This window comes from Jaminaea rosea (assembly GCF_003144245.1).
Source record: "Jaminaea rosea strain MCA 5214 unplaced genomic scaffold BDZ90scaffold_1, whole genome shotgun sequence".
Taxonomy (NCBI): domain Eukaryota; kingdom Fungi; phylum Basidiomycota; class Exobasidiomycetes; order Microstromatales; genus Jaminaea; species Jaminaea rosea.
The window spans coordinates 2,435,556-2,459,347 of NW_020289975.1; the positions used below are offsets into that span (position 1 = coordinate 2,435,556).

Here is a 23,792-nt window from a genome sequence, read left to right on the forward strand (position 1 = left end):
CAAGTGAAGGAGCTGTCTCTGAAAAGCAATGCGAGTATGATCAAGGCTCTTCGGCGGCTACTGACAGGCACTCTACGCGCTTGTCACACAGCTACTCGACCGTGGATACGGCAAAGAACCTCGTCCGTATCGCCTTTCCCTCGGAGACTTCACAGTCATGGGGGATGCAGCGAAGACCGTACAGGCTGTCGCTAACTTCCTCCCCACTCCATCGTCTCCCATCATCCTCTGCAGGCGCTTCGAGGCTGGGTCCGTAACTGCGAAGACGGCAAGTCGGTCGAGGGTCAAGCCTCAGGAGAGGCGAGCAATCTCGAGAAGTTGTGAGTTCTCAGCCTCTCCTCGAAGGGCAGCATCGCCTACCGCGATGCCTCTTCAATCATCCATCACCACTGGCTCCGAGCTGACGAGCGCCCATTCCCTTCCCCTTTCGACTCTCCTCCTTGACCCCGGCTCGCTCGCTCGCTCGCAGCCAAAGCTGGCTACACAAGGGTCCCAGCGGCGCCAAAGTGGACGACGTGAAATGTTCAACGAAGGAGGACGGCGGCTCATCGCTGCCATACCCCTTTGAGTCTCGTCACTGAGAGGGCGGGCAACACGAGAGTGTGGGCTGGCCACTTTCGTCCTTCGCTCTCGTCCTTCGCTCTCTATCTGCACGTCTCCTTCCCTGGATGTCAATGATATCGATGGTCATCCCATTTGCATGCTCGCGAAGTCTGCAGTATCTACTCGTCCTCCTCTTCCTCCTCCTCGTCCTTCGCATCAAAGTCGCCCTCCTTGTATGCCTTTACCGGGCCGGTGAGCTCCTCTGCCAGGCCGTCGCGAGGGAACGTCTAGACGTGTGAGAAGTGGAGCAGCAGTGTTCACTGTCAGATTGCGGAACGAGACAAAGAGGTCGCCCTGGGGCTCGCCAACTTACCCTCGGAATAAAGTTCCTCTCCGGCGTGCCATAGTAGACGAGACCAAAGAAGGTCGTAAAGGCCGCCACGGCAATGAGGAAATGCCTGACAGCCTTTTGCGGCGGGGTGTTGGTGTGCAGATCAGGGCCCCAGACGGAGAGGATGTCGTCTTGCTCCGATGGCTGGCAGAGCGAGTGAAGGAGAGGAAGTAGTGTGATGAGTAATGGCATTCAAGAGAGGTGGGATCATTGTCCCGCTTTGATAGCAGGTCCCGCCGCGCGACTCACCGTCTCTCCAAAGTTCCTCTTCTCCTGCGGGTCGAACCAGCTCTTGTCGTGCTTTCGCAATTGGAAGCTCTTCATAGGTACATCCGGGTAGTCGCCTAGTTGAGGGTCCTTCTCGTGAACTGCGAGGCGGAGCGACGAGGTTGCGAAGGTACGCGGGAGGGTTGCGCGTGATGAGGAGGAAGCGGCTGTTGAGGCCGTGGCGGCTAGCCTGCCTCCTTGACGGAAGAGCGAGGCCATGACGTGGTGATGATGAGGTCGAGGTCGAAGGGTGCGCGATGACGGACGCGGGGTTGAAGTCGTCGATCGTCGTTGGTCGTCGTTGTATGCCGTCGTGCCACGAGCCAATGGCTCTGAGACGAGGTCCAGGTCCGTCGCCGTCGGGGCCGAGGGCGGGACGGAGGACGGAATCAGCTTCAGGCAAGCAAGCAGGCGTCAGTCAGTCACGACTGGCTGGCGGATTGGATTGGCCTGCCTGGCTCGAGCCTCGAGGCCGGGCGGAGACTGGAGCTGGAGGCTCGAGAGGGCAACAATGCATCGCGAGTCGGCCACTCGTCGCTCGCTCGCGACGACGACGACGAGAGGAGAACATCATCATCTCCACCATCATCGCCTGCACCATCAACATCAGCAGCAGCCACACCGCTTCCTCCTACCCGCCTCATTGATCATCACAGCCGCTTAAGACACGCGCACACCGCATACACCCAGACCGCCTCGCCCTCTTGGCCGCCCCCCTCTGTGTATCTCTAGAAGAAGCAACAACAGCCGACGACGACGACGTATACCCGTACCGCATCACCGCCCTCCGCCCTTCCGCCCTCATCACCGCCAACATGGTCGACATTCAGGAGCAAGACCAGTGGATCTCACACCTCAGCGACTGCAAGCAGCTTTCAGAGGCGGATATCAAGAGGCTGTGTGACAAGGTGCGCATGGCAGAGCAGAGTACGCGGCACCTGCCTTCAAACACTGATCCTAAACTCCATCATTCCCCCTCTGCGCTAGGCCCGCGAGATCCTCCTCGAAGAATCCAATGTCCAGCCAGTACGATGCCCTGTAACAGTCTGTGGTGACATCCACGGTCAATTCGTGAGCATCCTCCAGCCGCGCTTCTCCGCCCACATACCTCCATCTGCTCTCCGACTTACACCTCCCTCAACCCAATTCTCCCCCTTCACACTTGCAGCATGACCTCTCGGAGCTGTTCCGCATCGGAGGCAACTCCCCCGACACGAATTATCTCTTCATGGGCGACTACGTAGACCGCGGCTACTACTCCGTCGAGACTGTAACCCTCCTCGTCGTCCTCAAGGTCCGCTATCGCGATCGCGTTACCATCTTGAGGGGAAATCACGAGTCGAGGCAGATTACTCAAGTCTATGGCTTCTATGACGAGTGCCTAAGGAAGTACGGCAACGCGAATGTCTGGAAGTACTTTACCGACCTGTTCGACTATCTGCCATTGACTGCCTTGATCGATGACCAGGTGAGTACGACGCAAGATTCCTACTCTGCCACCTCCTTGCTCACCAGGCTTTTCTCCTCTGGTGCGCTTCCGCAGATCTTCTGCCTGCACGGCGGTCTCTCCCCCTCGATTGACACCCTCGACCACATCCGCTCCATCGACCGCATCCAAGAAGTGCCCCACGAGGGTCCCATGTGCGACCTCCTCTGGTCGGATCCCGACGACCGCTGTGGGTGGGGGATCAGCCCGCGAGGTGCAGGCTACACCTTTGGGCAGGACATCTCAGAGGCTTTCAACCACAACAACGGGCTCACGCTCGTGGCTAGAGCGCATCAGCTTGTCATGGACGGATTTAATTGGAGCCAGGAGAGGAATGTGAGTTGCGCGAGGGCGTGAGCTCACATGGCACGAAGACACTGATCCTTACTCCTCCCGTACCACAGGTCGTCACAATCTTCTCTGCGCCAAACTACTGCTATCGATGTGGGAACCAAGCCGCGATCATGGAGATCGATGAGAACCTCAAGTACACTTTCCTCCAGTTCGACCCAGCGCCGCGCGCCGGTGAGCCCTTGGTGTCCAGGAGGGTACCGGATTACTTCTTGTAGACGGACAAGAAGGGGAAAAGGAAAAAGCAGGACAGTGCGGAGGGTAGAGAGGCGGAGAGATCGGGGGTCGCGGTAGATGAGAGACGGCAGGAACGATGGTTTAGGAGGAGAGACGAAGGAGCAACGCACTTGTCGACCTCCGAGGACGACGCGATCACAGAGCAACTATAGGACTACGTCACTTCAGTTGAGAGGCTCAGAAAGCGTGACATGTTGCCTTGTCCCCGCCGTACTGATGCCACTCCTGCGGTGAGGCGGTCATCAGGCGAGCCTCTGCCGCACGCGAGATCGCAGAGGTGCAGCATCGTACGGGTCACGTCCGGCTATATCAAGCTCAGGCTGAACGTCGCAAGCTTCGCAACGTTCTGTGCTCTAGATGAAAGATGCTGAGATTGACGTGGCCGGCAAGCAGAGCGGCCACACGACGAGAACATGTACAGAAGATCCCTCCTCCAACGTCTAGTCTCTCCCCCTACTCCTGCACTTGCCACTTCCTCCGATACTCAATCCTGACATCACCTCCTTGACGCCAAAAGAAGCGCTGCACCTGCAGCAAGGTAATATCACCATCGAGCACAGTCCCATTACAGCTGAGCTCGAGATCCTGTGGCCGAAGCGGCGAGGCATCACTGCCACCACTGGCGGCAGGCGTAGCAGGGGTCATGCCAGCAGCTGCTGCCAGATTGGTAACAGAAGGCCGACGAGACCCGCCGACAATGCTTGCCGCGCTACTCGACCCGCCATTAGCCAGCGTGCTAGCAGCAGGGTCGCGCACCACGTATCCCAGCTTCTCGCAGACGTACAGGCTCGCCTTGCTTAGCCTCAGCATGCGCGTCGCGGTAAGCTTTGCCTCGCCTGATGGTAAGCATGGGACAGAATCGTCCGATGGGGCGAGGATGAAGCTCATCTTGCCCGCTCCAGGCGCTTTGCTCGCTGCGGTCCCTGCAGTCGCAGTCGCGGTGGAAGTGTCCTTCTCCTTTTTCTCTCCGAGAAGGAGGAACTCCAACAACCAACCTGGCAGCGCCAGCTCCAGTGCTCCCACGTCGTCGCGAGCGGAGGCAACAAGACCGCGATAGATCGTCTCCCATTGAGCCGCGTCTGCTGATGCGATTGAGATCGATATGCTCGTGTTGGGCGGGAGGGAAAGCGGTGGGAGGATGTCTGCTGAGCCGAGGTTGGTGGGGGCGGTATTGTCTGTTGTTGAGGTGCTGCTGCTGGTGGGGACTTGAGCAAGGATCTGACGCGCGAGTGCAACGGTGGGGAGGTCTTTGCGCGACGCAGCCGCGGTAGTCGCATTGGCCGCTGAAGTAGACGGTGTCGCTGTGCCAGAAGCGGTTTGCCCTGCTGCGGCCCCCCTCTCTTTCGTCGGCGTAGCGGTTCCACCGCCGCTTCCTCCATTCTTGTCCTTGCCAACGCGCAGCTTAGCCCCAAGGCGACCCATAAGACCCTTGCCACCGGTTGTACCATCTGCACCAGGCGTATCGACGGAAGCGCTACCCAGCGCAGGGGATGACGGCAGAGAAGGCATGCCCGCACTTCCACCTGCGCCGGGCCGTTGCGGTGCAGAGTCGAGGGAAAAGTAATCTGCAGGCACAGCGGAGCTTGCTGGTCCGGCTGACGAGGTCGACGTAGCTGCGGGTACGACACTCTCGGTCAAGCTGGCCATTGCAGGGTAGGTGTTGGCGAGACTGGGGCTGAGAGGTGATGCGCCCGCGGGGCCCACTGCTGGCGTCTGTGGCGCCAAAGCCAGGCCGATGGTGTTGCCTGGCGTGTGCATGCCTCCAATCATGCTTCCGTCGTGAGGGAGGTTCTGCATTTGTAAGTGAGGTCGTTGATGCGTCCGAGCCGTGGAGGAGCTAGAGGTTGGCAACAGTGGCGCCTGCTCTTCTTGAGCTAACCTTCGCACCACTTCCTCCCGCCTCTCTAGCGCCAGCTCCCCCTTGCCCAGGACTCCTCCTTGCCCTCCTCTTAGGAGCTTCTCTCCCTCCACAAAGCCGCCGAAGAGGCCCCTCAACACCCACTGACCCAAATTTGCTCGTTGGTCATCCCTTGAGTAGCTCTCTCTGCCCACCCAGTCACTACACTCATCCAAATAGAGCTCAGCATCGAAGCACGACCCCACATCGAGGTGCACAGCAAGGCTTCCCGCCCTCGTATCAACGGAGCACCACGCCTGATTGGCGCCGAAGCCTTCGATGTGGGACTTAACTTTCTCGAGTACATCCCCGGGCGTGTCCTGGTGAGTGAGGAGCGGCGTCAGGTCGGAGCCGCGGTAGTAGCCTAGGCAGGTACAGCGGACCAGATCCCAGAGGGCTATCTCTGTGCTATCATCGTCGCTGTCGCTCTCCTCTTCGTCGATGGCCTTGTCGCTGGCAGCGTCGTCTTGGCGGTGATGGTGGTTGTGATGCGCCCTCCCTGGCGAATAAGTCAAGACATGCCGGCGATCATTGAGCATGCTACTTCTCGTCAATCCCCTCGTGCCCCTAATCACATCCACGGGTTTGGAGCGGAGCGGAGTAGCTTTTACGGCGACCTCTCGCTCCTCGAAGGCTCGACGAGCAATAGCTGCCTCGTCTGCGTCGCTCTCGCTTTCAGCATCCACGCCATCGTCCATTTGCTTGACTCCACCCGCACCGCTCAGACCTGAGTCGTGGCGATCGACGCTCATACGCGAAGAGGCGAAGCGCAACGAGGTAGAGAAGGAGCGACGACCAGCCACCGGGGCTGCTCCCGCTGATGGGGCTAGAGCCGCTTGCGCAGCCAGGGCACGCATCTGCGCCAGGCGGGCGAGCGTCAAACTTCCAACAGCTGCGACTGCTCCACCGTCAAGCGCGAGCGAGTTGCGACCCATCGAGAAGCTAGAAGCACGATGTTGCCCCGCATGGTGACCATGTCCCAATGTGCTGCCGAGCCCGCCCGTGGTGCCCATCCCAGTTGTCCCCAGGCCAGTGCCCATGCCATAAGGATCGTCGCCTGTGCTGAGCGAGACGAGCGAGTCGAAGGGGATGCCAAAGAGGGTGGCTTCGGGCTTGACGCCGGGCACAAGGGAAGGGGCACTGCTTGTGTGCGTGGTCACAGCGGTATTTTTGACTTGAGGCGACGAGGAGCGCGCTGCGCCGCTGCCGGCTTCTTTGTCATCTTCTCGAGCCAAGGAGAAGGAGACGTGTGAGTGATGCCCAGTCAATGGGGGCGAAGGGATTGACGAAGAAGATTGCGTCTGGCCCTGCGTAGGAATAGCGAGACTGCTCCCCGACTTGAGCGCCGAGGGCAAGGGTGGCTTATTCGCAGGTGGAACAGGCGAAGATCGCTCCATCTCGCTGGGCGTTGGACTGTCCGCGATGCCAATTGCATCTTCACCGCCAAAAGACGTCCAGCTGCCCTTCACTGCAGGCGGAGCATACTGAGCCGGCGTCGCAGTGGTGCCGTAGTCAGGCTCTGATCCCCGTCTGAATAAGCTGGGCTCCCTGGTCTGGTAGTCATCCCCGCGAATAGGATAGAGAGCTTGCCTACTTCTTCTTGTCGGCACATCCTTCCAGCACTGCACGTCAGCTCCAGTCCCCGCAGTAAAGACGAAGCCATCATCCACGGCCACAAGTCCATCAACGGGGCCGCCTGTTTGTGCGAGGACAATGCACTCCCCCTCATCCATCTCCTCGCAATCCTGCGTGTCCACTTTGCATACGACACCATCCCTATCCGCCGAGTAGAAGACCGAGAGGTCGGGACAGTTGGAGTAGAGGGAAGTCACGCTCGTCGAGTGGTGAGAGAAGGAGTGAACAAGACGCTGCTCGCCTACATCCCAGACTTTGACTGTTCCGTCGCTGCTGCTCGAGAGGAGATGACGGCCAGAGGAGGAAAGGAGAAGAGAGCGGATCATGTCCGTGTGGCCTAGCAGGTGGCCTACGGGGCTGGACGAAGGCCCAGTGTCTGCTCGTGGATCGTACAGGCGGATGCCATGCTCCGATGTGCCTACGGCGATGATCGCCCCATGAGCGTCAGTGTCCACACAATAGACGCTCGCGAGGTCGTGGAGGTCCAATATGGGATCTCGCCGCATCTCGTTGAGGTCCCAGAGCTTGACGTGCTGATCCAGCCCTCCCGAGACGAGCCAGGGAGGAGTCGCGAAAGTAGGGCATGCAAGCGTCTTGACGTAGTCGCTGTGCGAGCCCAGAACTGAGGGGCTGAGACAGGTGGCAGAGTCGTGCGGGTTCCAGAGTCGGACGAAGCGGTCCGAGGAGGCGGTGACGACTGCATGTGGGGAGTGGAAGGGAGTGAGCGTGGATTGACTGGCTTGCAGCAAGTCGCCTCGACCTACCAGTCTGATTCGAATTGCAAAGCAGCATATCGTTGATCCAATCGGTATGCGCCTGTACACAGCTCCTGAATTGAGCCCGAGGGGCAGAGCCGTTGTGCTTTGCCCACTCCTCATCAACCTGCCACTTGTCCTTGAAGGGCAAGGACTGCCAGTGGTCGGGTGTTGAGGTCCGGGCCGCCTCTTCTTCATCGTCCACAGCGCTATTGTCTTCGTCGCTCTCTCTCTGAGCATCACTGGCCCCTGCGCGCTCACTAAAGATCCACTCATCCTCATCATCTTCGGCCATTGAAGTGAAGTTGCCCCTTCTGGCAACGCTCGTTGTCTGCCGTCTGCGCTTCTCCATCTTCATCCCCAGCTGCCATGAAGCGACCAGCCCGTCTCTGCCTGCAGTGTAGAGCAGTCCAGAGGGAGTGGGATCGTTGTTGCCGCCATCAAGAATGGAAGTGCTTGGATCGATTGCGAGGCAGGTGACGGGGAGTGCATGGCGGGGATGACGGGGCTGCGTCGATGAAGATGGATCTCTTTGTGGCGGCTGCGAGGGATGAAGTTGGATGATGGGTGCCGATCCACCCTTGATCGCTCTAGATGGATGACGTCCTGCGCCAGGCAGAGGCGGTAACTGTAGACGAGGCGGCGGTGTGGAAGAGGATGAGGCCGGGGGAAGCACGTAGGTGACACGCTTCGGCTGCAGATTTGCTGCTGCTAGCGCCGACGACGAGTTGTTAGATACCGACGATGTTGACGCCGTCATGCCGCTCTCGGGTGGTGCGACGACCATGGTATGGTGATATTGGGAGGCAAACAAAGACAGATGATTTCGTTGCACCTCGTTGCTCGCATGCAGGAACGTCGACGAGATTGCCTCGCCCGACGCCAGACCAGCCGCCGATGGAGTGCGACGGCGACTGAGCAACGTCCGTGCGCCGGCAGTCTCGGAAAAGGGCCCCCACCAAGCTTCACAACGCTCAAGATTCTTCGCATCGCAACGTCGCGCAAATGTATCAACAATCACCGATGAAGACGAGCCTTGATTCGTGTCGTCATGCCTTCGTACCTGTCGCAGCTGATGCCGCCTGCTTTGCTTCCCTCTGCTGCGATGCCCATTGACGGGCACGAGCGATGCGATCTCGTGCCTTCTGTTCGGCTTCCTCGACACTTGCCGGCTCTGGTTTTGACTCCACAAAGTCTACTGGGCCAGCTGGTCGATACTCCCCTAAAGCTGATGCTGCGGTCGCCTGTTCTGCTTTGCGCTCGACATCTTCTCCTGCTTCTACCTCAACCTTCTCCACTCCAACCTCGCACGCCACATTGTCCTCGCTCCCATCATCAGAATCGTACCCACTCAGCAGCCCAGTCATTGCCTCCTTGTCCTTGCCCTCTCTCTTGACCTCCGCATCAGGATCGACATCTTCCCAACTCAACTTCTCTCCCGCCTTCAAGCGCTCCCAGATCTCATTAGCCCTCCCACCACCTTCTTTCCGCAGGAAAGCAAAGCGCTCATCACGACCATGATGCGTGAGAATGCGCAACTCGAGCTGCTTGGGCTTGGCTGAAGAGCCGACTGCGGTAGCCGTTCGCAGCATGAGGTCAAAGGTGGATTTGGTCAACGGGACAGGTTCGCCCCAGGGGAAGGCGGTACTGCTCGCTCCGGAGGCGGACGGGTCGGCCGCTTCGATTGCTTGCATTCTTGCCAGCCGTCGCTCCTCAAGCTCTCGCTTTCGCTGTTGATTCTGCCTCTCAATGCGTCCTGCTCGTCGTACGGAAATGTAGGCTGCTCGCTCCTCCGCGTCTGAGAAGTCCGAGGCGCCCTCTTCGTCAGAGGGGTGAGGTGATAGCTTGTCCTGATCATCGACCTGGCTTCTATCCGCATACAGTCTGCCTCCTTCCCATCCCTTCTCCCACAGAGCCTGATTCAGCCCCAAGGGATCAGCAGCTCGAGCTGCAGCAGCATTCTCGAAGGCGTCACTGGGCGGCAGCAAGTTGTCGGCGACCTTAGAGATCATGTCCTCTTCCGCTGCTCTCACTCGCCGTTGCTTCGACGAGGATGGTCCAGCCGCAGCGTATCTACACCCATCGTCGTAACGCGGCCGCTTGAAGCTTTCGCGCTCCTCTACCATCCTGCGAGAATGATGCGACGACGATGAGTCCGGCATGCCTGCCTCTGGTTTGCTGGCGCCGGCTCTTTGCGTGAAGTACGAAAGGAAGACAAAGAGACAGGCAATGGACAGCCGAGTCCAACACTCGAGATTGAATTTCACTTCAAGCCTCCACCCACGCACCCACCCGCACCCCCAGTCCGCCCTCAACATCGCAACCAATCGCTCACATGCCGCACCTCTTCTCCCTAGATCCGCAACTTCCAATCAATGCCAATATCGGCAAAATCACGAAGGCCAGGGCCTCCTCGACCTCCTCCCGTATGGGCCGAAACGCGTCAAGAGCTTGCTGAAACCCTCCCTTACTACCGTGCCTACCAACAAGGGTCGTACGTCGTCGGTCCTCATCATGTTGCGCCTGACCTGGTTGCGAGGGCAAAGGCTAAGCAGGTCAAGGTGGAGAAGGATGTCACGCCGTATGCCTATCTTTTGGGCGGGTTTGGGTCGCCAAGGGATCAATGGGCTGACGGGGGAAGAGTGGTCATTTCCCATGGAGGAGGGCACGCAATGTCTGTTGACCCCAAGGCGGCCAAGAAGGAGGAGGGCCAAACAGCGCAGAGCGCCAATGTCGACGACCTTCTCGCCTCTCCCTCCACGAGTAGCGCACCAGCCAAGTTGAGCCTCGCTTCCTCGCAATCACGTCACGACCCCCGCATCGCCGCCCTCCTCTCCTCTCAGCGGCACGGGATACCCATCATCCTTATCATGGGGGAGAACTATCCGCTCGCCGATTTTGAACTCAACTGCGGATTTGCGGTGCTGGGCTGGTATTTGGTAACGCATTGCTGGGCCGAAGGAGAAGCGGAGGGAATGGTCAGATGGAAGATGAGATTTGAGTGGATGGAGGAGCAGGGCGTGCCTTGGTGGGAGATCGGGGAGGGTGAGGTTGAGATAATTTGGAATCCAAGAGTGAGGAAGGAGATGTGCGAGCAGCAGAGTCAAGCCGCAAAGGCTCAGATAACGTTCGTTCCAGAGGCAGAGACCTCAAGGAGGTCCAGGAAGCGGGGCAAAATTGCCAAGGACTTGCAGAAGAGGCTGCGAAGGCGAAGACCGTGCGTACAGCGTCGCCGGGAGCTATCGAGCAAAGTGGCGTAGCTGACGACGCTGCCACATACAGGGGCGAAGTCATCAAGGTCAAGGATGGCTCTCTACAGCGCGTATCGACGGACGTGGCAAGTGGCAGCAGCGTCTTAACGAAGCGGTGTCCTCACTGCCAAGAATTGTCTCCACAAGTATACAAGGTCGGCTGGTCATGCTTGGTCCCAGAGTGCCCCGTAGGCTTCTGGCAATTTAACGCAGGAGCTGAAGAGGGTCAGGATGCCTTTGATGTCGTACCAGACTTTTTGCGCTCGACGGCTGCCGCCTCGAGCTCAACGAGCACGCTGCCTTTCCCGCTGGAGCCGGCGGATGATGAAGCGGAAGGTAAAGCAGGTGACGCCAGCATCTCCGGGGGCCTTAAAGGTTAGCTGCAGCGTTGATCATGATCAAGACAGTCCAGCTAAAGTCCCCTCTAATCTCACACTCTCAGGCATCTTCTGCAAAGTCTGCCACCGTCTCTCTTGTCGAGAATATCTCGCCTCTCACCAATGCGCCCATTGTGGGATGACAAAACAGCTGCCCAGGCAAGAGCACGAAGCCCCAAACGTTACTCAGCTGGCACCACCACCGCGCCCCCTAACAGAGGAAGCCCTACTTCACGACGCAATGATCAATTCCAAATTCGACATCAGGGTGACACGAAGGATCTTTGACAGTGGTGTCCCTCCAGCCATCGATGAGGAGGTCGACAGTATAATAGGGCAGGTAGAGAACTTGACACGGTTCGAAGTCATCACGTACGAGTTCCCGCACGTATTCCTCGATAGCAAGGTGCACCTGGTACAGCCCTGCATGGACGAGTTTGGGGCTCACGACGCTGCGGGTGGAAGCAGGGACGCCGCGTCAGACCACATCCTGAAACTCCTGCTGCACTCATCATTGATCGCTACTTCCCCAACATCTGGCGCATCGGATGCGCTCTCTCTACCACCTCTACCCCTCCGTCGCCACGAACTTACAATGCATCGCTCCACGGCCGGATCCAGCGGACGCAAGGCACGTCTTCTCACTCAGATGTACACCGCGAATGTGGGAGCAGCCTACAAGCACTCGACGAAGACGGAGACCATGCCCTGGGAACAGGCGCCTCCCGGAGTGCTGGAGGCGAAGAAGCTGCTCGAGGAGAGGACGAGCTGGTGTACTGGGGCAAAGAGAACCAAGGAAAGATTCAATGAGATCTACCCTTGCTATTATGCGGAGGGGATGCGCATGAACTATCATGATGACGGTGAGCCGGGCTTGGGGCCGCTCGTGTCGTCCCTCTCCCTTGGACCGACGTCGGCTGTTATGAACTTCAGGCTGAAGAGGAAATTCTTGGAGCCTGTCGCGTCGCCAGTCTCATCGTCCTCGGAGACAGTGAAAGGTCAGCAGAGCAAGTCTGCGGCGACCCCTACCATCCGACGCCTCTACCAAGATCTGCAACGACGAGCTCTCTCGCAGTGGACGGAGTCTTCCTCTATCTCTAAGACGGACCGCGTAGCCCTGTCCTTGCCGCTGCGGCATGGCTCTGTAGTCGTACAGGAGGGCAGGGCCCTGCAGGAGTACTTTGAGCATGCGGTGCTCCCTGATTGGGAGCGAAAGGGTACGGACGCCGCAAAACAAGAAGGAGCAGGAGCAGGAGGGAGGTTCGGGGTGACGGCGAGAAGTATTGGGACAGGAGGTCGAAGCAAGGAGGAGCAGCTGTGCGTCAAGGACGAGTAATGGAGTCGCTCGACGTCTGCGGTTTAGTGGCACGAACAGTTAGGCGCAGAGCAATGATTGTGATACCCACAATGAAGGGCAAGAGAGAAACCAAGCAATGTACAACAAGCGAGCCGCGACGTCGACATCAACAATTCACCGAGCCATCTCCACGATCTGCTCGTCTGTCCTTCGTTCCGTCCCTGGCTCAAACAGCTAGCATTCCGCGATCGACCCCACCCCTCCTCCTGTCAGCCTCCATCGCCGACGCGACCTCCTCCTGCCCACTCCTATCGCTGATATTGCTCAGCATGCTGCTCAGCGTCTCAATATCCTCAACAGTCGCCACGCTCCAGACCTCGTACTCGGGCTTTTCGCCACTAGCCGTGCGTGACGCCAGGGAGGCGTTATTGCCGCCACTCACTGTCGACTCCTGAGCATCCTCAGCCGCCGCCCTCTCGCGAGCCTTTTCCATCCTCTCCTGGTAGCCAAGCTCGCGGGAAAGGAGGTGGGCACACGAGCGTCCAGGCCCCAAGCAGATGAAACGCTCGACACCCAAGCTCCTCAACCGCTCCACTGAGTCTAACCAGCGCACAGGCTTAGCCAATGCGCCAGTCAAGTCCTGCCTGACCTCATCTGCCGTCCTTAGTACGCTACCATCCACCGAAGACACCAAGGTCATCCCTTCATCTGGCGCGCGAAGCGGCAGATTGGCAAGCGCAGGACCAAGAACAGCCCCTTGCATTATGCTTGAGTGGTATGGACCAGACACGGGCAGGTTGACGGCTCGTGCCCCCAGGTTGGCATTGCGTAGCGTGTCGCACGCGAGGGAGACGCCAACGCGCGTACCGGAGAGGACGACCTGAAGGGAAGAATTGATGTTGGCCACCTCGACTACCTCGTCTTGCGCTACGTTCGGGATGGAGCCGGAATGGATTGCTGCTTGGACTTTTTGCACCTCCTCCAACACCTGAGGCAGCAGGCCAGGGCGGACCATGACGCCGCTCATTTGGGTTCTCTTCCATCCGCGGACCGTGCGCAGCCAGCCCTTCTTGTCTTGGTTGCCGACCTCTTGACGAACTACGTCCCCATCCGTTGCGGCTGACGTGGGAGGCACCCCGCCTGTTTCTTGCATCTCGTTGAGTAGCTCAGCACCTTTGCCTGAGCCTGCGTTCGCGAAGGCCCACGTCTCGTAGACGGACTCGGGCCGTGTACAGCCTGGTGGGAAAAGGATGGGATGATTTGCTACGTGTTGGCTTGAGAGGAGACCGCGATGCCTCAGCAGTCGGACTGCGTCAATCATATCCAACGCTCCAGAGCCGACGAGAGCAGCATAGATGCCTGAGCCGTGTCCCGATGCGTGCGTCACCTGGCTGGAGACGACATCGAGGCTGAACTCCTTGCGCAGCACGGCAAGGATGGAAAGTGTAGCGACGAGGATGGACGGCTGCGCGTTCTCCGCCCTCGTGAGGTCGAGCTGGTCACCAAAGAAGACGGTGTCTCTCAACCAGCCTCGCCGGCCTCGCGGGTTCGCACTGCGACGCTCGTCCCACTTATGGCTCTTTGCAAGTTCCTCCTCAAAGGTGCGACGCTGCTGCTCGCTCTGGGCACGTTCCTGCCCTCGGCCGGGAATGTAGCCTAGACTGGAGTGGCGTGCATTGCCTCGCTCCCCATCGTCAATGGTAGAGGGATGCCCGCGGCCAAAGGGGCTGCTGCTGGGGAGGAGCGGGCTGACCAGAGCCTCTTCTGCCGTGTGCCAGACGGAACGTGCTGAGCGGAAGGAGCGATAGATGTCGCGACACATGGCTACGTATTGTGAGCCTTGCCCGGGGAAGATGAGGGCCTGCGGTGCGGTGCAACATGGGGACGCAACAGTCAGCGTACGCAGAGGCGGTCTACTATGGTCAGTGAGGCTCACCGTCTTCTTTGGTCTCAATGCAGTCGTGACTCGCGACTCGCCAAAGCTGCTCCCCGAGGGCGACACGGATGCAGCTGAGTTGAAGGACGTCGAAGGCGAGGAGAAGTAGGTATGATGTGGCATTGCTCTTGGCGAACGCATTGTGGGAGCGTACTAAAGGCGGCACGAGAGGGAGGGCGTCAATGAGCTGTTTAGTCTGACAGCGATTCTCCTTGAGGTCGCTTGCGCTGCTCACAGTATGCTCATACCCTCTGACAATCTCATCATCTCTCTCCCTCGTAGCTGTCCTACTCTGATCAGGAAGTCCTCCTGCCCTCCTGCGTTTGCCATACCCTGGTACGGCGCCTTTGCCCGCAGATCCGCTGATGAGGATGGATGTGGGTGGTGGTGTGCCATTGAGCGGGTTGCGACGTGGCGATGAGGCGCTGCCACTGGTACTACTGGTGGTGCTGCCACTACTTTGGCTACTTGAGCCTCCCCTCGAAGTGCTCGAGCTGCCAGTATATGCTTGTCCATCTCGCGATGGCGGGCCTCCCTTCGATGATGAACCACCACCGAAACTGAGGTCTGAGTCTTTCTGCGGCCGATCCAGAGGGTCGCGAGAGGAGGATGAAGACGAGGAGGACGACGAGGCTGCGACGCAACGTTGCGGGGTAGCATGATAGGCGCGACGTGGCGTGGTGGTGCGCAGTGAGCATTTGATCGATGTCTTGCCAGCTCGTGCTGCTGCTGCTGCTGCCGGTGCTACGCCTGAAGACGCAGCGACAGCAGCTGCGGTTACCATGTTGGGTGACGCTGGGGGTTGATGAGGATGAAACGAAAGACAAGCCGACAAGATGCGGGATGCGGCGGTGGAGTTGGCGCCGCCCGCTCCAAAGGGCTCGCGGCTTCATGCATTCGAGGCGAATCAACCGGCGGGGTCAGGTTGCTCCTCTGAGCAGCAGAGGGCGGACAGAGGGCGACTTGGAGAGGCAGGCCAACGCCCAAAAATCGCATCTTGCTTCTCACCAACAGTCAAAAGATGGCGTCGGCAGAAGCAGGACCCTCATCAGCATCTCCGCTCCTTCGTCTTCTCTCTGACCCTTCCTCGTCTACATTGATCAAGCAAGGAGCAGAAGCGAAAGTCTATCGAAGCTATCCCTGTGGTCCAGCCTCTTCCTCGTCGCCCCCATCATGGCTCCTCAAATATCGCTTTCCCAAGACGTACCGACACCCACATCTCTCCCAGACAATCACCGCACAGCGCACAGTATCTGAGGCTCGAGCTCTAGTACGATGTGCGCGATATGGCGTTGAAGTGCCGGTTGTGGAGCTCGTAGATGAGAAGGAGGGGATTCTGGCCCTCGAGTGGATCGAGGGGGCTAGTGTCAGGGAGTGGTTAGGAGGAGGAGCAGAGGACGATGAAGTGCCGATAGCGGTAGCCGAGCAACAACATGAGAGCATACCAGAAGCTCAGGAGGAAGTTGAGCAAGGAGTTGACTTGACACCTGAAGAGCAGCGTGAGTACGCGAGGCGAAGTATGCCTGCCAGCTACTCATTGCACCAGGCTGATCTCTCCCCTACCATGTCCTTCAGTACAATTGATGACTGCAATAGGCCATCAACTAGCACTGATGCACGCAGCGGACGTGATACACGGCGACCTGACTACCTCCAACCTTATGGTCCGCTCGACCCCCACCTCGTCATTATCAGCATTCCGCGTAGTCCTAATCGACTTCGGCCTCTCCTTCTCCTCGGCCTCGACCGAAGACAAAGCCGTAGACCTCTACGTACTGGAGCGGGCTTTTCTCTCTACCCACCCACACTCTGCTCACCTCTTCCAGAGAGTACTTGAGAGCTACGGCGAGAGGATTGGACAACTTTGGCGGGTAGGAGCGTGGAGAAGGGGAATCGGTGGGAGCGCAGACGAGGGAGCTGGTGGTACAAAGAAAGGGAAGAAGAAGAAGGGAGGGAGCGCCACTGGAGCTGGCGGAGAGGATGCCCTGGATGCCCTTGTCGAGGCAACACGGAAGGCTGCTCTGGCTACTTCGCCCGCGGTCGTGGGCGAGGACCCTTGGCGAGATATTCGCAAGCGGTTGGATGAGGTGAGGATGAGAGGTAGAAAGAGGAGCATGGTCGGTTGACGACGAGGGACCAGAGCACAGCACAGCATAATATTAGAGCAATTGCAAGACACCCTCATCGCCTTGGCCCTCCATCAATAATCATCCTCCTCGCCCGGCCTGCCCGCCCTCAGATCGAATAGCAAGAATTCAGCCTCTTGTCCCTCATCACCATTGAGTCGCTCGACGCGCACCTCTTCTCCAACTTTCATCCCCTTGAAGAAAACGGCGTCTCCCTCATTGAGCACCCACTCCTTCTGCCCGCCCGCCTGGCTCACCGCCTGCCCCTTTGAGTTCTTCGTCTCTAGAGCGGCGCTGGAGGGCAGCGTAACCTTGACGCTCGCCTCCCCTTCTTTGCTCGGGGACGAGGGCTTGGACGGGTCCTTGTACCCCGATCGCATCGCGAGGTGTACGAGACCCCATCTCTCCTTCCCCTCTTGGCCCTCAGCATCGCTCCCCTCACCCCAACGATGGCTGACCGTCTTCCCCTTGCCCGTCAGAATGCTCGCCCTCACTACAATAGACTCATGCGCAGGAATGGGCTCCTCACCCCCTGCCTGTGCCGCACTACCCTTTTTCCCGGCCATGATCTCCCCACTGGGCGCGATCAGTGTGACCAACCCGTCCCTCTTGCCTTCAGCGCCCAAGCTCCCGAACGAAAAGTACTGCGGCTCAACGTGTCTCAGGTCCTTGCGCGGACGGAACCAGATCTGCATGAAGTGTGTCTCCTTGGATGGCTGCAGGTTGAACTCGGAGTGGGCAATGCCTGTACCTGCGCGGGTGTACTGAACTGAGCCCGGGCTAAGAGTCTCTTGGTGACCTTGGCGCATCGAGTCGCTGCGGGAGGGTACGAACGGGCGGTCAGTTCCTAAGATGCCTCAATGATCGCCGTGTGAGGCTGTTGAACTCACCGATGGCTCAGCTTCCCTCCAATCACATAGCTGAAGATCTCAAACTGCGCATGTCGATGCGTCGGAAATCCCGTTTGCGCCTCGATCCTATCTTCATTCACTACCCGCAAGGGACCGAAGGAGGTCCAGAGTGGGTCGTACTGACCGGCAAAGGAAAAGGTGAGGAACGTACGCAGCCATCCGTGATGAGCGTGCATACGCGAGTGCCAGGGACGAAGGAGGGCTTGAGGTTGAGAGGACATGTTCACGGTGTGGAGAGAACGGGTGGCGCGTGAAGAGAAGATGTGGGTGATGGAGGACGGTAAGAAAGAGATCGGCTTATGAAGCATGCACAGTAGAGCTATGAGCAGTGCAAGGAGAGCGACGATGATCGAGAAGATGCTCGTCGAGGAAGAAGAGGGAGATGCTCGTTTTGGTATCATGCGAAGATGCGAAGAGATGAGCGAATTGAAGCGAATCTAAGCCACCCGGATCACGGCAACGGCAACGGGGTTAAGGCGAGCGCACGGACCGGATTGAACGGTGAACGGGACGGAGGAGAGAGCAAGACGGCGACCGAAGAAGTGGATCCATTGATCACCTGTCAATCCAGTGACAGGTGCCGTCGCATGACGTATAGAAGATGGGTTGTTGTAGTTCATTAGTCGCACCCGAGGGCAGGCGGAGTGTGAGTCTCATAAATGAACGAAGTTGTTTTGATTGATGATGAGAGGAGATGGTGGGGAACACTCGAGGAGTACATCGGGAAAGGAAGTGAGACTTTTGGAGGAAAGAGCTGGGCTCGATCGCTGACTAGCTAGCTAGTGCAGGGCGATACGACACAATTACTGCTGGCTGTAGGGGAGAAGGAGCGGAATAAGAGGGAGAGAGAGGAGTGAAGTGAGGTGAAGAAATGTGAGTGGAAAAGAATCGAAGAGTGAATGGAAAGAAGGGCAGGCTCGAGAACGCGGGTCGATGCGTGGAGGACGAGGCGGAAACGTCGTCGGTAGCCAGCTACCGAAATGATGGGCTTGCGTTGCACTGGGGCGGCGACCTGAGTCGGACTTGACTGGGTATTGCTGAATGCGAGGGTGTTGGCGGACTGCCTGTCCGCCGCGCTGGTGACCTTCAATCCCAGTAGTTGTAGCTGTCGGGCGAGTCCCTCTCCATGCTGCGAAGCGGTGGAGGAAGCGACGGAGGCCAAGACAAGCCGAGAACGAGACGAGCCGATGCGGGAGACAGCGAACAGGGGTGCAGCACGGAACACGTCTCAGACACCACCAGAGTCGACTCTGAAGAAGTGTGAATGTGAACCATCCCCTCCCTCCACGTATGATGCAGCCGCTGGGGATGAACGGCAGGCTGCTGGCTGACTCGCCGTCTGCATTGCCAAGATCGACCCAGCGAGCCACGCATCGCCCTCCTCCCTTGCACACACGCTGTCACGAACCGAGCCACCTGAATCTCTGCACGGTACTCACCCTCCGTAACCGCCCTGGGGGGCAACACCTCCGTAACCCTGCTGAGCACCGCCGAAGCCGGGCTGCTGGCCACCGAAGCTCTGCTGTCCGTAGCCCTGACCGTAGCCACCGGGCTGTTGAGCGCCGTAGCCCTGCTGACCGCCGTAAGGGGCACCGTAGCCGCCCTGCTGGCCGCCAAACTGAGGCTGGCCACCGTAACCGCCGGCGCCGAACTGAGGCTGACCGCCGTAGCCACCCTGAGCACCGTAGCCTCCACCGAAGCCGCCCTGAGCACCGTAGCCGCCTTGGCCACCACCGTAGCCGCCGACATTCATGCCGCCCATGCCGGCAGGGGGGCGAGAGTTGGCCATGTTGACACGGATGCGACGGCCGTCAAGCTCAGTCTCGTTGAGAGCGGCAATGGCGGCGTCGGCCTCCTGCTGGGTGCCGTAAGTGACGAAGCCGAAGCCGCGAGAGCGACCAGTCTCACGGTCCTTCATGACAATCTGCGATGCGCGTATGCGTGGAGGGAGTGGGGGCGAGTAGATGGTCTGTGAGCATCAATGATCACAAAAATGGGGGGCATCGTAGCCGAGACATTGTCAGACTCACGTAGTCGGTGAGTTGACCGTAGGCCGAGAATGCGTGAGCGAGACCGTCGTCGGTCGTCGACCACGAGAGGTTTCCAACGTAAACTTTAGCTGCCATGGTTGGTGACGTTTCTGCGCAGCGAGAAGGACAGGGTGGAGGTGGTCGATGAGTACGCAAACCTTCACATCAGTGATTTCAAGACCGGCTTGCCCTGCACTCACCTTGTAGAGATGGAGTCGTGCGGGTGTGGATGCGTTTGGCGTAACGAGAAGCACTTGGAGGCGAGTCGCTGGGTCGAGTCGAGTCAGAGAGCCGGACAAGGGAAATTGCTTGTGTTGGGTCGAAGAACGAGAAGGCGAGCCGCTAAAACTGGGAACCAACGAGTCGAGTCGAAACACGAGACGGAGACGAGGGCGAGAAGCGGTTGCGGTCGTGTGGGTGGGTGTGTGTGGTGAGGAAGGAAGAAGGCAGCGCTGAGCGTCGACGACGACGATGGCCAGGGCCGAGCAGGGCGCTGTCGTCTCGTCTCGTCACGCTGCCGCCGCCGTCGCCGCCTTCGCTCGCTGCTGCCTTGCCTCATCGTCGCCTGCCTGTCTGCCTCGTCTGGCTCTGAATCACATCGTTTTGCTGCCGTCCGTCCGCTCCGCCTCTCTCTCGTCCCTCGTCGTCTTTCCCCCAAGCGGGTCGCTGGCAAAGTTGAGGCACAAGACGACTGTTCAAGCGCGCGGCGGCGAGGAAGAAAGGGATCAGCCTCGCTCGCGTGGCGGAAAGCTCTATCCGCCCTGTCCGCCCTGACAGACAATTGCCCTGGGCCGTGCTCGACGCAAGCAAGTGTACGACAGGGCAGTGAGAGGGGAGCGGAGCGTGTTGGCAACGATGGCCGGCAGGTTGTCTCCTCAACCATTCGTAGCTTAGCAGCATGGATGCCTCAGCGAGATACATCGTAGAGAGGATGCTCTGCGATGCTCAGCATCTCTCTGAGCAGGGCCATCTGAAAGGTGAGTGCAAGCTTGTGGAGCTAGTTGACAACTCCACCTGACATGCCGCTGCCTTGGACACAGCCCACCAGCTCAACTCGATCCGCTCGCAGCTCACGCCTCTACTCAACAGCCGTGACGCAAGCAACATTTCAGCCGTCCCCTCGCCCTCGCCTCGAGTCGCCTCACCACCAGCATCGACAACGCCCGGCAGCATCTCTCACCCGTTGTCGCAACTCGCCATCGGCAAAGTTCCCCCACCCCCGCCATCGCCCTTCAGGAACGAGAAGGCATCTTCTCCATCTCCTCCATCCCGCGACACCGTCAAAGCTCTCTGGGCATTCGATGCCGCTGGCGGGTCTGATGAGCTGCGCTTCAGCGTCGACGAGGTCATCGAGGTTCTTGACCGATCGGACAAGGATTGGTGGAGGGGCAAGACGAAAGACGGGCGTGAGGGTTTATTCCCAGCCAATTATGTCGAGACAGTCGCTAGCCCGCCTTCATACGCTGCAAACGGCTTCAAAAGCAACAATGGCGGCGGGGACACAGAGAAGCGTTGGAAGCCCCCCACGGCCAAGTGGTCCTCAGGCAGCACTGCCACCCCTCCTCCCCCTGCTCCTGCTAATGGTACCCCTTCTGCCAACAACGGCGCCACGCCTTTGTACGGCGGTTATGCTCTAGCTGATCCAAACGCTCCGGTCCCCGCGCCGGGCCAGTCGGTCATGGTTCAAGGACCCAACGGCCTGCAGCCCTACGTGCCCACAGAGGAGGAGCGCAAGAAGCACGAGAAGTTCAAGAAGATTGGGGGAAGGGTAGGGATGGCTGCAGCTAGTGGTGCTGGCTTTGGACTTGGGGTAAGTGTAGGCTGTTGGATGATGAATCGGCAAGCGCTCGAGCTGACCATGATCCTCCTCCCCACCATTGTTGCGCGGACAGGCAAGCCTCGTCTCACACATGTTCTGATTTTGTCTATACCTCACTTTCTCTTCCTTCTTCCTTCGATGTCTTTTTGCCTGTTGCCAATCGTCTTCCCTTCTCTCGTCACGATACTGTAAATCATACCTCTTGAGGAGGCTGCCCGATATCCTCCAGACCACCGTCGGACCGGCTCAGCGGACGAGACGCCGCTCCCGTTTGCCTGTCCGTGCGTGCTTTGCTTCGCTTCTTACCTTTCCACAATCAAGCACGACCAGCATCAAGATGTCATAGCAGTGCCTCGACGTTGAGCAGCATTGCTCCTGGATACAATTCTCTCATCTACTCGCTCTCTCACCTCTTTCTGCAAGAGCGATGACGGCGTCTGATCGCCTCGCAGCTTCGATGTGGCCGCTGCTGCGCCGCTCACCTCGCCCTCCTGCTGCTGCTCCCTCAATACCTTCGCGCCTACGTCGGCAGCTGCACACCACCACTCCACTCCGTGAGCAGCATCTTCTCTGGTCAGGCACCCTCCTAGACAAGACTAGCGCGCGTCACACTCCTCTCGACCTGGATCTTCTTCTTGCCGCCGGAGGAGGAGACGAGATTGACGTTCAATCGGGTGGGGGAGTTCACCTCCTCGGGGCTCCCGCCAGTAGCCCTGTGCAGGGCCATGTGATGTTGTGTTATCGCACAGCGATCAGCCCTGCATTGCGTCATGATGTTGAGGAAGGCATTCATGGCGAGGCGCCAGCAGACGCAGGCGGTGCCGGCCTGACTCGTCTCCTCAGTATCGGCCGCAATACCCACGCGCAGCTAGGCTGCGGTTTCGCCAGCCACGAAGCCACCTTCGGGCTCGTGAGGCCAGGCTTCTCCGGTGCGGGCGGGGTGGTAAGAACTGCAGTTGGGCCAGGTCAGTCCTGGCTGGTGACTGCGGACGAGATCGGTGGACCGGCAAAGAACGCCTTTGCTTGTGGGAGTGAGTAAGGAGAGGACGAAAGGTGGAGAGGAGACGTATGCTGATTCATGGAGTGATCTTGTTCGACGCCCAGATAATACGCAGGGGCAGTTGGGCCTCCCTTTGGAACCAACGACGTCGTCACACCCGCAACTTCAACTCGTACCCTCCCCTCGCACCGTGCCTGTCGGGGAAGACGGCTGGCGAATAGACGACCTAGCCGTCGGCCTGGACCATGCCGTGCTCGTCCGCTCACGCCTCGTCGACGGAGTTGTCGAAGCTGAAGTTCACACTACCGGCCTCAACACGGACGGGCAGCTTGGTCGCCCGCTCTCCTCCTCGCACCCAGATACCTCTTCCCTGCCCGAATGGCGTGGCTTCGGCTTCAAGCCTGCGCTAAGCTTGATTTTCGATCTCGCCGCTCAAGACGGCGCAGACAGCTACGCTTCACCTTTGCGAGCCACAGCAGGCGGTGATGCCTGCCTTGCGTGGACACCCGGTCCGCAACCGCGCGTGTGGGCGTGGGGGAATAATGAGTACGGGCAATGCCTTGTCCAAGGGGAGGGAACAGAGGATCAGGTGGCGCGGCCCACTGAGGTATCAGACGTGGTCCGACGCAGTCTTGGCGACGAGGTCGCGATCAGAGAGATCAAGGTCGGGGGAAGCTGGACGGGTGTCCTTGATGGTGAGTATCCTTCTAGACCACTAGCTCTCTCTCTCCTCACAAGGATGAATCGCCGGGGCCATCATATCGGGGAGTGTTCGGCCAGCGGCAGGCGAGGATGATGGGGCCAGGCTACGATGCTAAGGTGGCATGCTGAGGGAGGGGATGATCTCTACTCTCTGCGTCTTCACTGCAGCTGAGCCGCCCATTGTCGTCATCGACCGCATGCTGGGTCGCTCCCCGAGTAATGCTTGAAAACAACCGGCTTCAAGCTAATCTTCGTATCGCGCTGAAGTCTGGAGGATCAGAGAGAGCGCCGAGCAGAGTATCCATGATCGCAATTGGAGACTGAAATATACCGCCCTACTTTTGCGCCTCTTCCAACAGATAGAGGTGCCCTTCACATGGCAGGCTTTGGCCCCGTTGGCCCCTCGACACCCTCGTCTTCTCCTTCCTTCGCACCACTGCACAAGATTACACACTCGGCGAGCGGGTCCCCTTTACCAGCGTTCCACTCCCTCTCAACTTCACTCGACTCCCTTCTCGCCACCTCATCATGCAAACGACGCCTCTTTGCTTGGGGAATAGACCGTCGTTCGGGCGGAGAAGATGGTGCCAGCGTCCTGGGGGTCGCCGCTGATCCCGCTGATACGCAGAGAGAAGGGCGCACGGAGCAGCTGCGTCAGCTCGCTCTACCGATGGAGATCACAGGTCTGGAAGGCTGGCTTGATGGAATAGCAGGAGAAGGCAGGGGTTGCATCGAGGCTACGAGCATGGGCGGGGAGCAGAGCTGGGTGCTGATTGAGGAC

At 59.1% G+C, this 23,792-nt stretch overlaps 14 protein-coding genes across 14 annotated transcripts in view; 6 read left to right on the forward strand and 8 right to left on the reverse strand.

Moving 5' to 3' along the window:
• The window catches only part of BDZ90DRAFT_215149 (hypothetical protein), a gene marked incomplete at both ends in the record, with an annotated part of 3,163 nt that extends 2,906 nt beyond the window's left edge, over positions 1–257 (forward strand). Inside the window, one exon of the mRNA XM_025504209.1 lies at positions 13–257. Coding sequence (XP_025365534.1) covers positions 13–257 — 245 coding nt within the window. The remainder of the gene's footprint in view (positions 1–12) is intronic.
• Positions 258–467: 210 nt separating this feature from the next.
• On the reverse strand, positions 468–1,460 carry BDZ90DRAFT_229914 (hypothetical protein). The gene is made up of 3 exons (XM_025505270.1): positions 1,184–1,460; positions 917–1,078; positions 468–830 (listed from the first exon to the last, which is right to left on the reverse strand). Exons 1-3 carry the CDS (start codon positions 1,418–1,420, stop codon positions 723–725), a joined length of 507 nt encoding a protein of 168 aa, XP_025365535.1. The 5' UTR covers positions 1,421–1,460; the 3' UTR covers positions 468–722.
• Positions 1,461–1,807: 347 nt separating this feature from the next.
• BDZ90DRAFT_229915 (protein phosphatase 2A) lies at positions 1,808–3,377 on the forward strand. The gene is made up of 5 exons (XM_025505271.1): positions 1,808–2,109; positions 2,189–2,272; positions 2,370–2,669; positions 2,745–3,023; positions 3,092–3,377. Exons 1-5 carry the CDS (start codon positions 2,017–2,019, stop codon positions 3,254–3,256), a joined length of 921 nt encoding a protein of 306 aa, XP_025365536.1. The 5' UTR covers positions 1,808–2,016; the 3' UTR covers positions 3,257–3,377.
• A 310-nt stretch (positions 3,378–3,687) lies between these two features.
• Positions 3,688–8,405, reverse strand: BDZ90DRAFT_28259 (hypothetical protein). The gene is made up of 2 exons (XM_025509462.1): positions 7,572–8,405; positions 3,688–7,504 (listed from the first exon to the last, which is right to left on the reverse strand). The coding sequence occupies exons 1-2, from the start codon at positions 8,347–8,349 to the stop codon at positions 3,729–3,731; spliced, it is 4,554 nt and encodes a 1,517-aa protein (XP_025365537.1). The 5' UTR covers positions 8,350–8,405; the 3' UTR covers positions 3,688–3,728.
• A 1-nt stretch (position 8,406) lies between these two features.
• On the reverse strand, positions 8,407–9,782 carry BDZ90DRAFT_28258 (hypothetical protein). Its single transcript, XM_025509461.1, has one exon. It carries the CDS (start codon positions 9,722–9,724, stop codon positions 8,612–8,614), a length of 1,113 nt encoding a protein of 370 aa, XP_025365538.1. The 5' UTR covers positions 9,725–9,782; the 3' UTR covers positions 8,407–8,611.
• Positions 9,783–9,937: 155 nt separating this feature from the next.
• Positions 9,938–12,526, forward strand: BDZ90DRAFT_257978 (hypothetical protein; the record flags this gene model as incomplete). Its single annotated transcript, XM_025508015.1, has 3 exons — positions 9,938–10,779; positions 10,845–11,188; positions 11,256–12,526. The coding sequence occupies 3 exons, from the start codon at positions 9,938–9,940 to the stop codon at positions 12,524–12,526; spliced, it is 2,457 nt and encodes an 818-aa protein (XP_025365539.1).
• On the reverse strand, positions 12,480–15,256 carry BDZ90DRAFT_277348 (FabD/lysophospholipase-like protein). The gene is made up of 3 exons (XM_025509000.1): positions 14,659–15,256; positions 14,424–14,576; positions 12,480–14,348 (listed from the first exon to the last, which is right to left on the reverse strand). The coding sequence occupies exons 1-3, from the start codon at positions 15,205–15,207 to the stop codon at positions 12,714–12,716; spliced, it is 2,337 nt and encodes a 778-aa protein (XP_025365540.1). The 5' UTR covers positions 15,208–15,256; the 3' UTR covers positions 12,480–12,713.
• A 188-nt stretch (positions 15,257–15,444) lies between these two features.
• BDZ90DRAFT_216056 (Serine/threonine-protein kinase BUD32) lies at positions 15,445–16,549 on the forward strand (the record flags this gene model as incomplete). Its single annotated transcript, XM_025504253.1, has 3 exons — positions 15,445–15,828; positions 15,917–16,294; positions 16,475–16,549. 3 exons carry the CDS (start codon positions 15,445–15,447, stop codon positions 16,547–16,549), a joined length of 837 nt encoding a protein of 278 aa, XP_025365541.1.
• A 74-nt stretch (positions 16,550–16,623) lies between these two features.
• Positions 16,624–17,681, reverse strand: BDZ90DRAFT_257981 (RmlC-like cupin; the record flags this gene model as incomplete). The annotated part of the gene is made up of 2 exons (XM_025508016.1): positions 16,624–17,365; positions 17,440–17,681. 2 exons carry the CDS (start codon positions 17,679–17,681, stop codon positions 16,624–16,626), a joined length of 984 nt encoding a protein of 327 aa, XP_025365542.1.
• A 619-nt stretch (positions 17,682–18,300) lies between these two features.
• On the reverse strand, positions 18,301–19,484 carry BDZ90DRAFT_28440 (hypothetical protein). Its single transcript, XM_025509466.1, has 2 exons — positions 18,362–19,484; positions 18,301–18,333 (listed from the first exon to the last, which is right to left on the reverse strand). Exon 1 carries the CDS (start codon positions 19,207–19,209, stop codon positions 18,547–18,549), a length of 663 nt encoding a protein of 220 aa, XP_025365543.1. The 5' UTR covers positions 19,210–19,484; the 3' UTR covers positions 18,301–18,333; positions 18,362–18,546.
• On the reverse strand, positions 19,229–19,604 carry BDZ90DRAFT_206734 (hypothetical protein; the record flags this gene model as incomplete). Its single annotated transcript, XM_025503968.1, has 2 exons — positions 19,229–19,384; positions 19,491–19,604. Coding segments are annotated over 2 exons (270 nt in total), but the record flags the coding sequence as incomplete, so codon positions are not given.
• A 76-nt stretch (positions 19,605–19,680) lies between these two features.
• On the reverse strand, positions 19,681–20,087 carry BDZ90DRAFT_28403 (hypothetical protein). Its single transcript, XM_025509464.1, has one exon. It carries the CDS (start codon positions 20,047–20,049, stop codon positions 19,774–19,776), a length of 276 nt encoding a protein of 91 aa, XP_025365545.1. The 5' UTR covers positions 20,050–20,087; the 3' UTR covers positions 19,681–19,773.
• Positions 20,088–20,368: 281 nt separating this feature from the next.
• Positions 20,369–21,505, forward strand: BDZ90DRAFT_229923 (hypothetical protein). The gene is made up of 2 exons (XM_025505272.1): positions 20,369–20,467; positions 20,531–21,505. The coding sequence occupies exons 1-2, from the start codon at positions 20,389–20,391 to the stop codon at positions 21,499–21,501; spliced, it is 1,050 nt and encodes a 349-aa protein (XP_025365546.1). The 5' UTR covers positions 20,369–20,388; the 3' UTR covers positions 21,502–21,505.
• Positions 21,506–21,583: 78 nt separating this feature from the next.
• Positions 21,584–23,759, forward strand: BDZ90DRAFT_28653 (hypothetical protein). Its single transcript, XM_025509467.1, has 3 exons — positions 21,584–22,340; positions 22,414–22,666; positions 23,590–23,759. The coding sequence occupies exons 1-3, from the start codon at positions 21,737–21,739 to the stop codon at positions 23,621–23,623; spliced, it is 891 nt and encodes a 296-aa protein (XP_025365547.1). The 5' UTR covers positions 21,584–21,736; the 3' UTR covers positions 23,624–23,759.
• Positions 23,760–23,792: the final 33 nt, after the last annotated feature.

What these genes read in the sequence shown, in the direction of transcription:
- BDZ90DRAFT_229914 (XM_025505270.1), bottom strand. Translation starts at nt 1,420, where the DNA reads ATGGCCTCGCTCTTCCGTCAAGGAGGCAGGCTAGCCGCCACGGCCTCA. An exon ending in AGAGGAACTTTGGAGAGACG is followed by an intron (nt 1,079 to 1,183) that starts GTGAGTCGCGCG and finishes TCGCTCTGCCAG; the next exon opens with CCATCGGAGCAAGACGACAT. An exon ending in AGAGGAACTTTATTCCGAGG is followed by an intron (nt 831 to 916) that starts GTAAGTTGGCGA and finishes TCACACGTCTAG; the next exon opens with ACGTTCCCTCGCGACGGCCT.
- BDZ90DRAFT_229915 (XM_025505271.1), top strand. Translation starts at nt 2,017, where the DNA reads ATGGTCGACATTCAGGAGCAAGACCAGTGGATCTCACACCTCAGCGAC. An exon ending in TCAAGAGGCTGTGTGACAAG is followed by an intron (nt 2,110 to 2,188) that starts GTGCGCATGGCA and finishes CCTCTGCGCTAG; the next exon opens with GCCCGCGAGATCCTCCTCGA. An exon ending in GTGACATCCACGGTCAATTC is followed by an intron (nt 2,273 to 2,369) that starts GTGAGCATCCTC and finishes TCACACTTGCAG; the next exon opens with CATGACCTCTCGGAGCTGTT.
- BDZ90DRAFT_28259 (XM_025509462.1), bottom strand. Translation starts at nt 8,349, where the DNA reads ATGGTCGTCGCACCACCCGAGAGCGGCATGACGGCGTCAACATCGTCG. An exon ending in TTGCAATTCGAATCAGACTG is followed by an intron (nt 7,505 to 7,571) that starts GTAGGTCGAGGC and finishes CCCCACATGCAG; the next exon opens with TCGTCACCGCCTCCTCGGAC.
- BDZ90DRAFT_28258 (XM_025509461.1), bottom strand. Translation starts at nt 9,724, where the DNA reads ATGCCGGACTCATCGTCGTCGCATCATTCTCGCAGGATGGTAGAGGAG.
- BDZ90DRAFT_277348 (XM_025509000.1), bottom strand. Translation starts at nt 15,207, where the DNA reads ATGGTAACCGCAGCTGCTGTCGCTGCGTCTTCAGGCGTAGCACCGGCA. An exon ending in TCAGAGGGTATGAGCATACT is followed by an intron (nt 14,577 to 14,658) that starts GTGAGCAGCGCA and finishes TGCCGCCTTTAG; the next exon opens with TACGCTCCCACAATGCGTTC. An exon ending in CATTGAGACCAAAGAAGACG is followed by an intron (nt 14,349 to 14,423) that starts GTGAGCCTCACT and finishes ACCGCACCGCAG; the next exon opens with GCCCTCATCTTCCCCGGGCA.
- BDZ90DRAFT_28440 (XM_025509466.1), bottom strand. Translation starts at nt 19,209, where the DNA reads ATGTCGGCGGCTACGGTGGTGGCCAAGGCGGCTACGGTGCTCAGGGCG.
- BDZ90DRAFT_28403 (XM_025509464.1), bottom strand. Translation starts at nt 20,049, where the DNA reads ATGAGGCAAGGCAGCAGCGAGCGAAGGCGGCGACGGCGGCGGCAGCGT.
- BDZ90DRAFT_229923 (XM_025505272.1), top strand. Translation starts at nt 20,389, where the DNA reads ATGGATGCCTCAGCGAGATACATCGTAGAGAGGATGCTCTGCGATGCT. An exon ending in TGAGCAGGGCCATCTGAAAG is followed by an intron (nt 20,468 to 20,530) that starts GTGAGTGCAAGC and finishes CCTTGGACACAG; the next exon opens with CCCACCAGCTCAACTCGATC.
- BDZ90DRAFT_28653 (XM_025509467.1), top strand. Translation starts at nt 21,737, where the DNA reads ATGACGGCGTCTGATCGCCTCGCAGCTTCGATGTGGCCGCTGCTGCGC. An exon ending in GAACGCCTTTGCTTGTGGGA is followed by an intron (nt 22,341 to 22,413) that starts GTGAGTAAGGAG and finishes TTCGACGCCCAG; the next exon opens with ATAATACGCAGGGGCAGTTG. An exon ending in CCGCTCTCCTCCTCGCACCC is followed by an intron (nt 22,667 to 23,589) that starts AGATACCTCTTC and finishes GTTCGGGCGGAG; the next exon opens with AAGATGGTGCCAGCGTCCTG.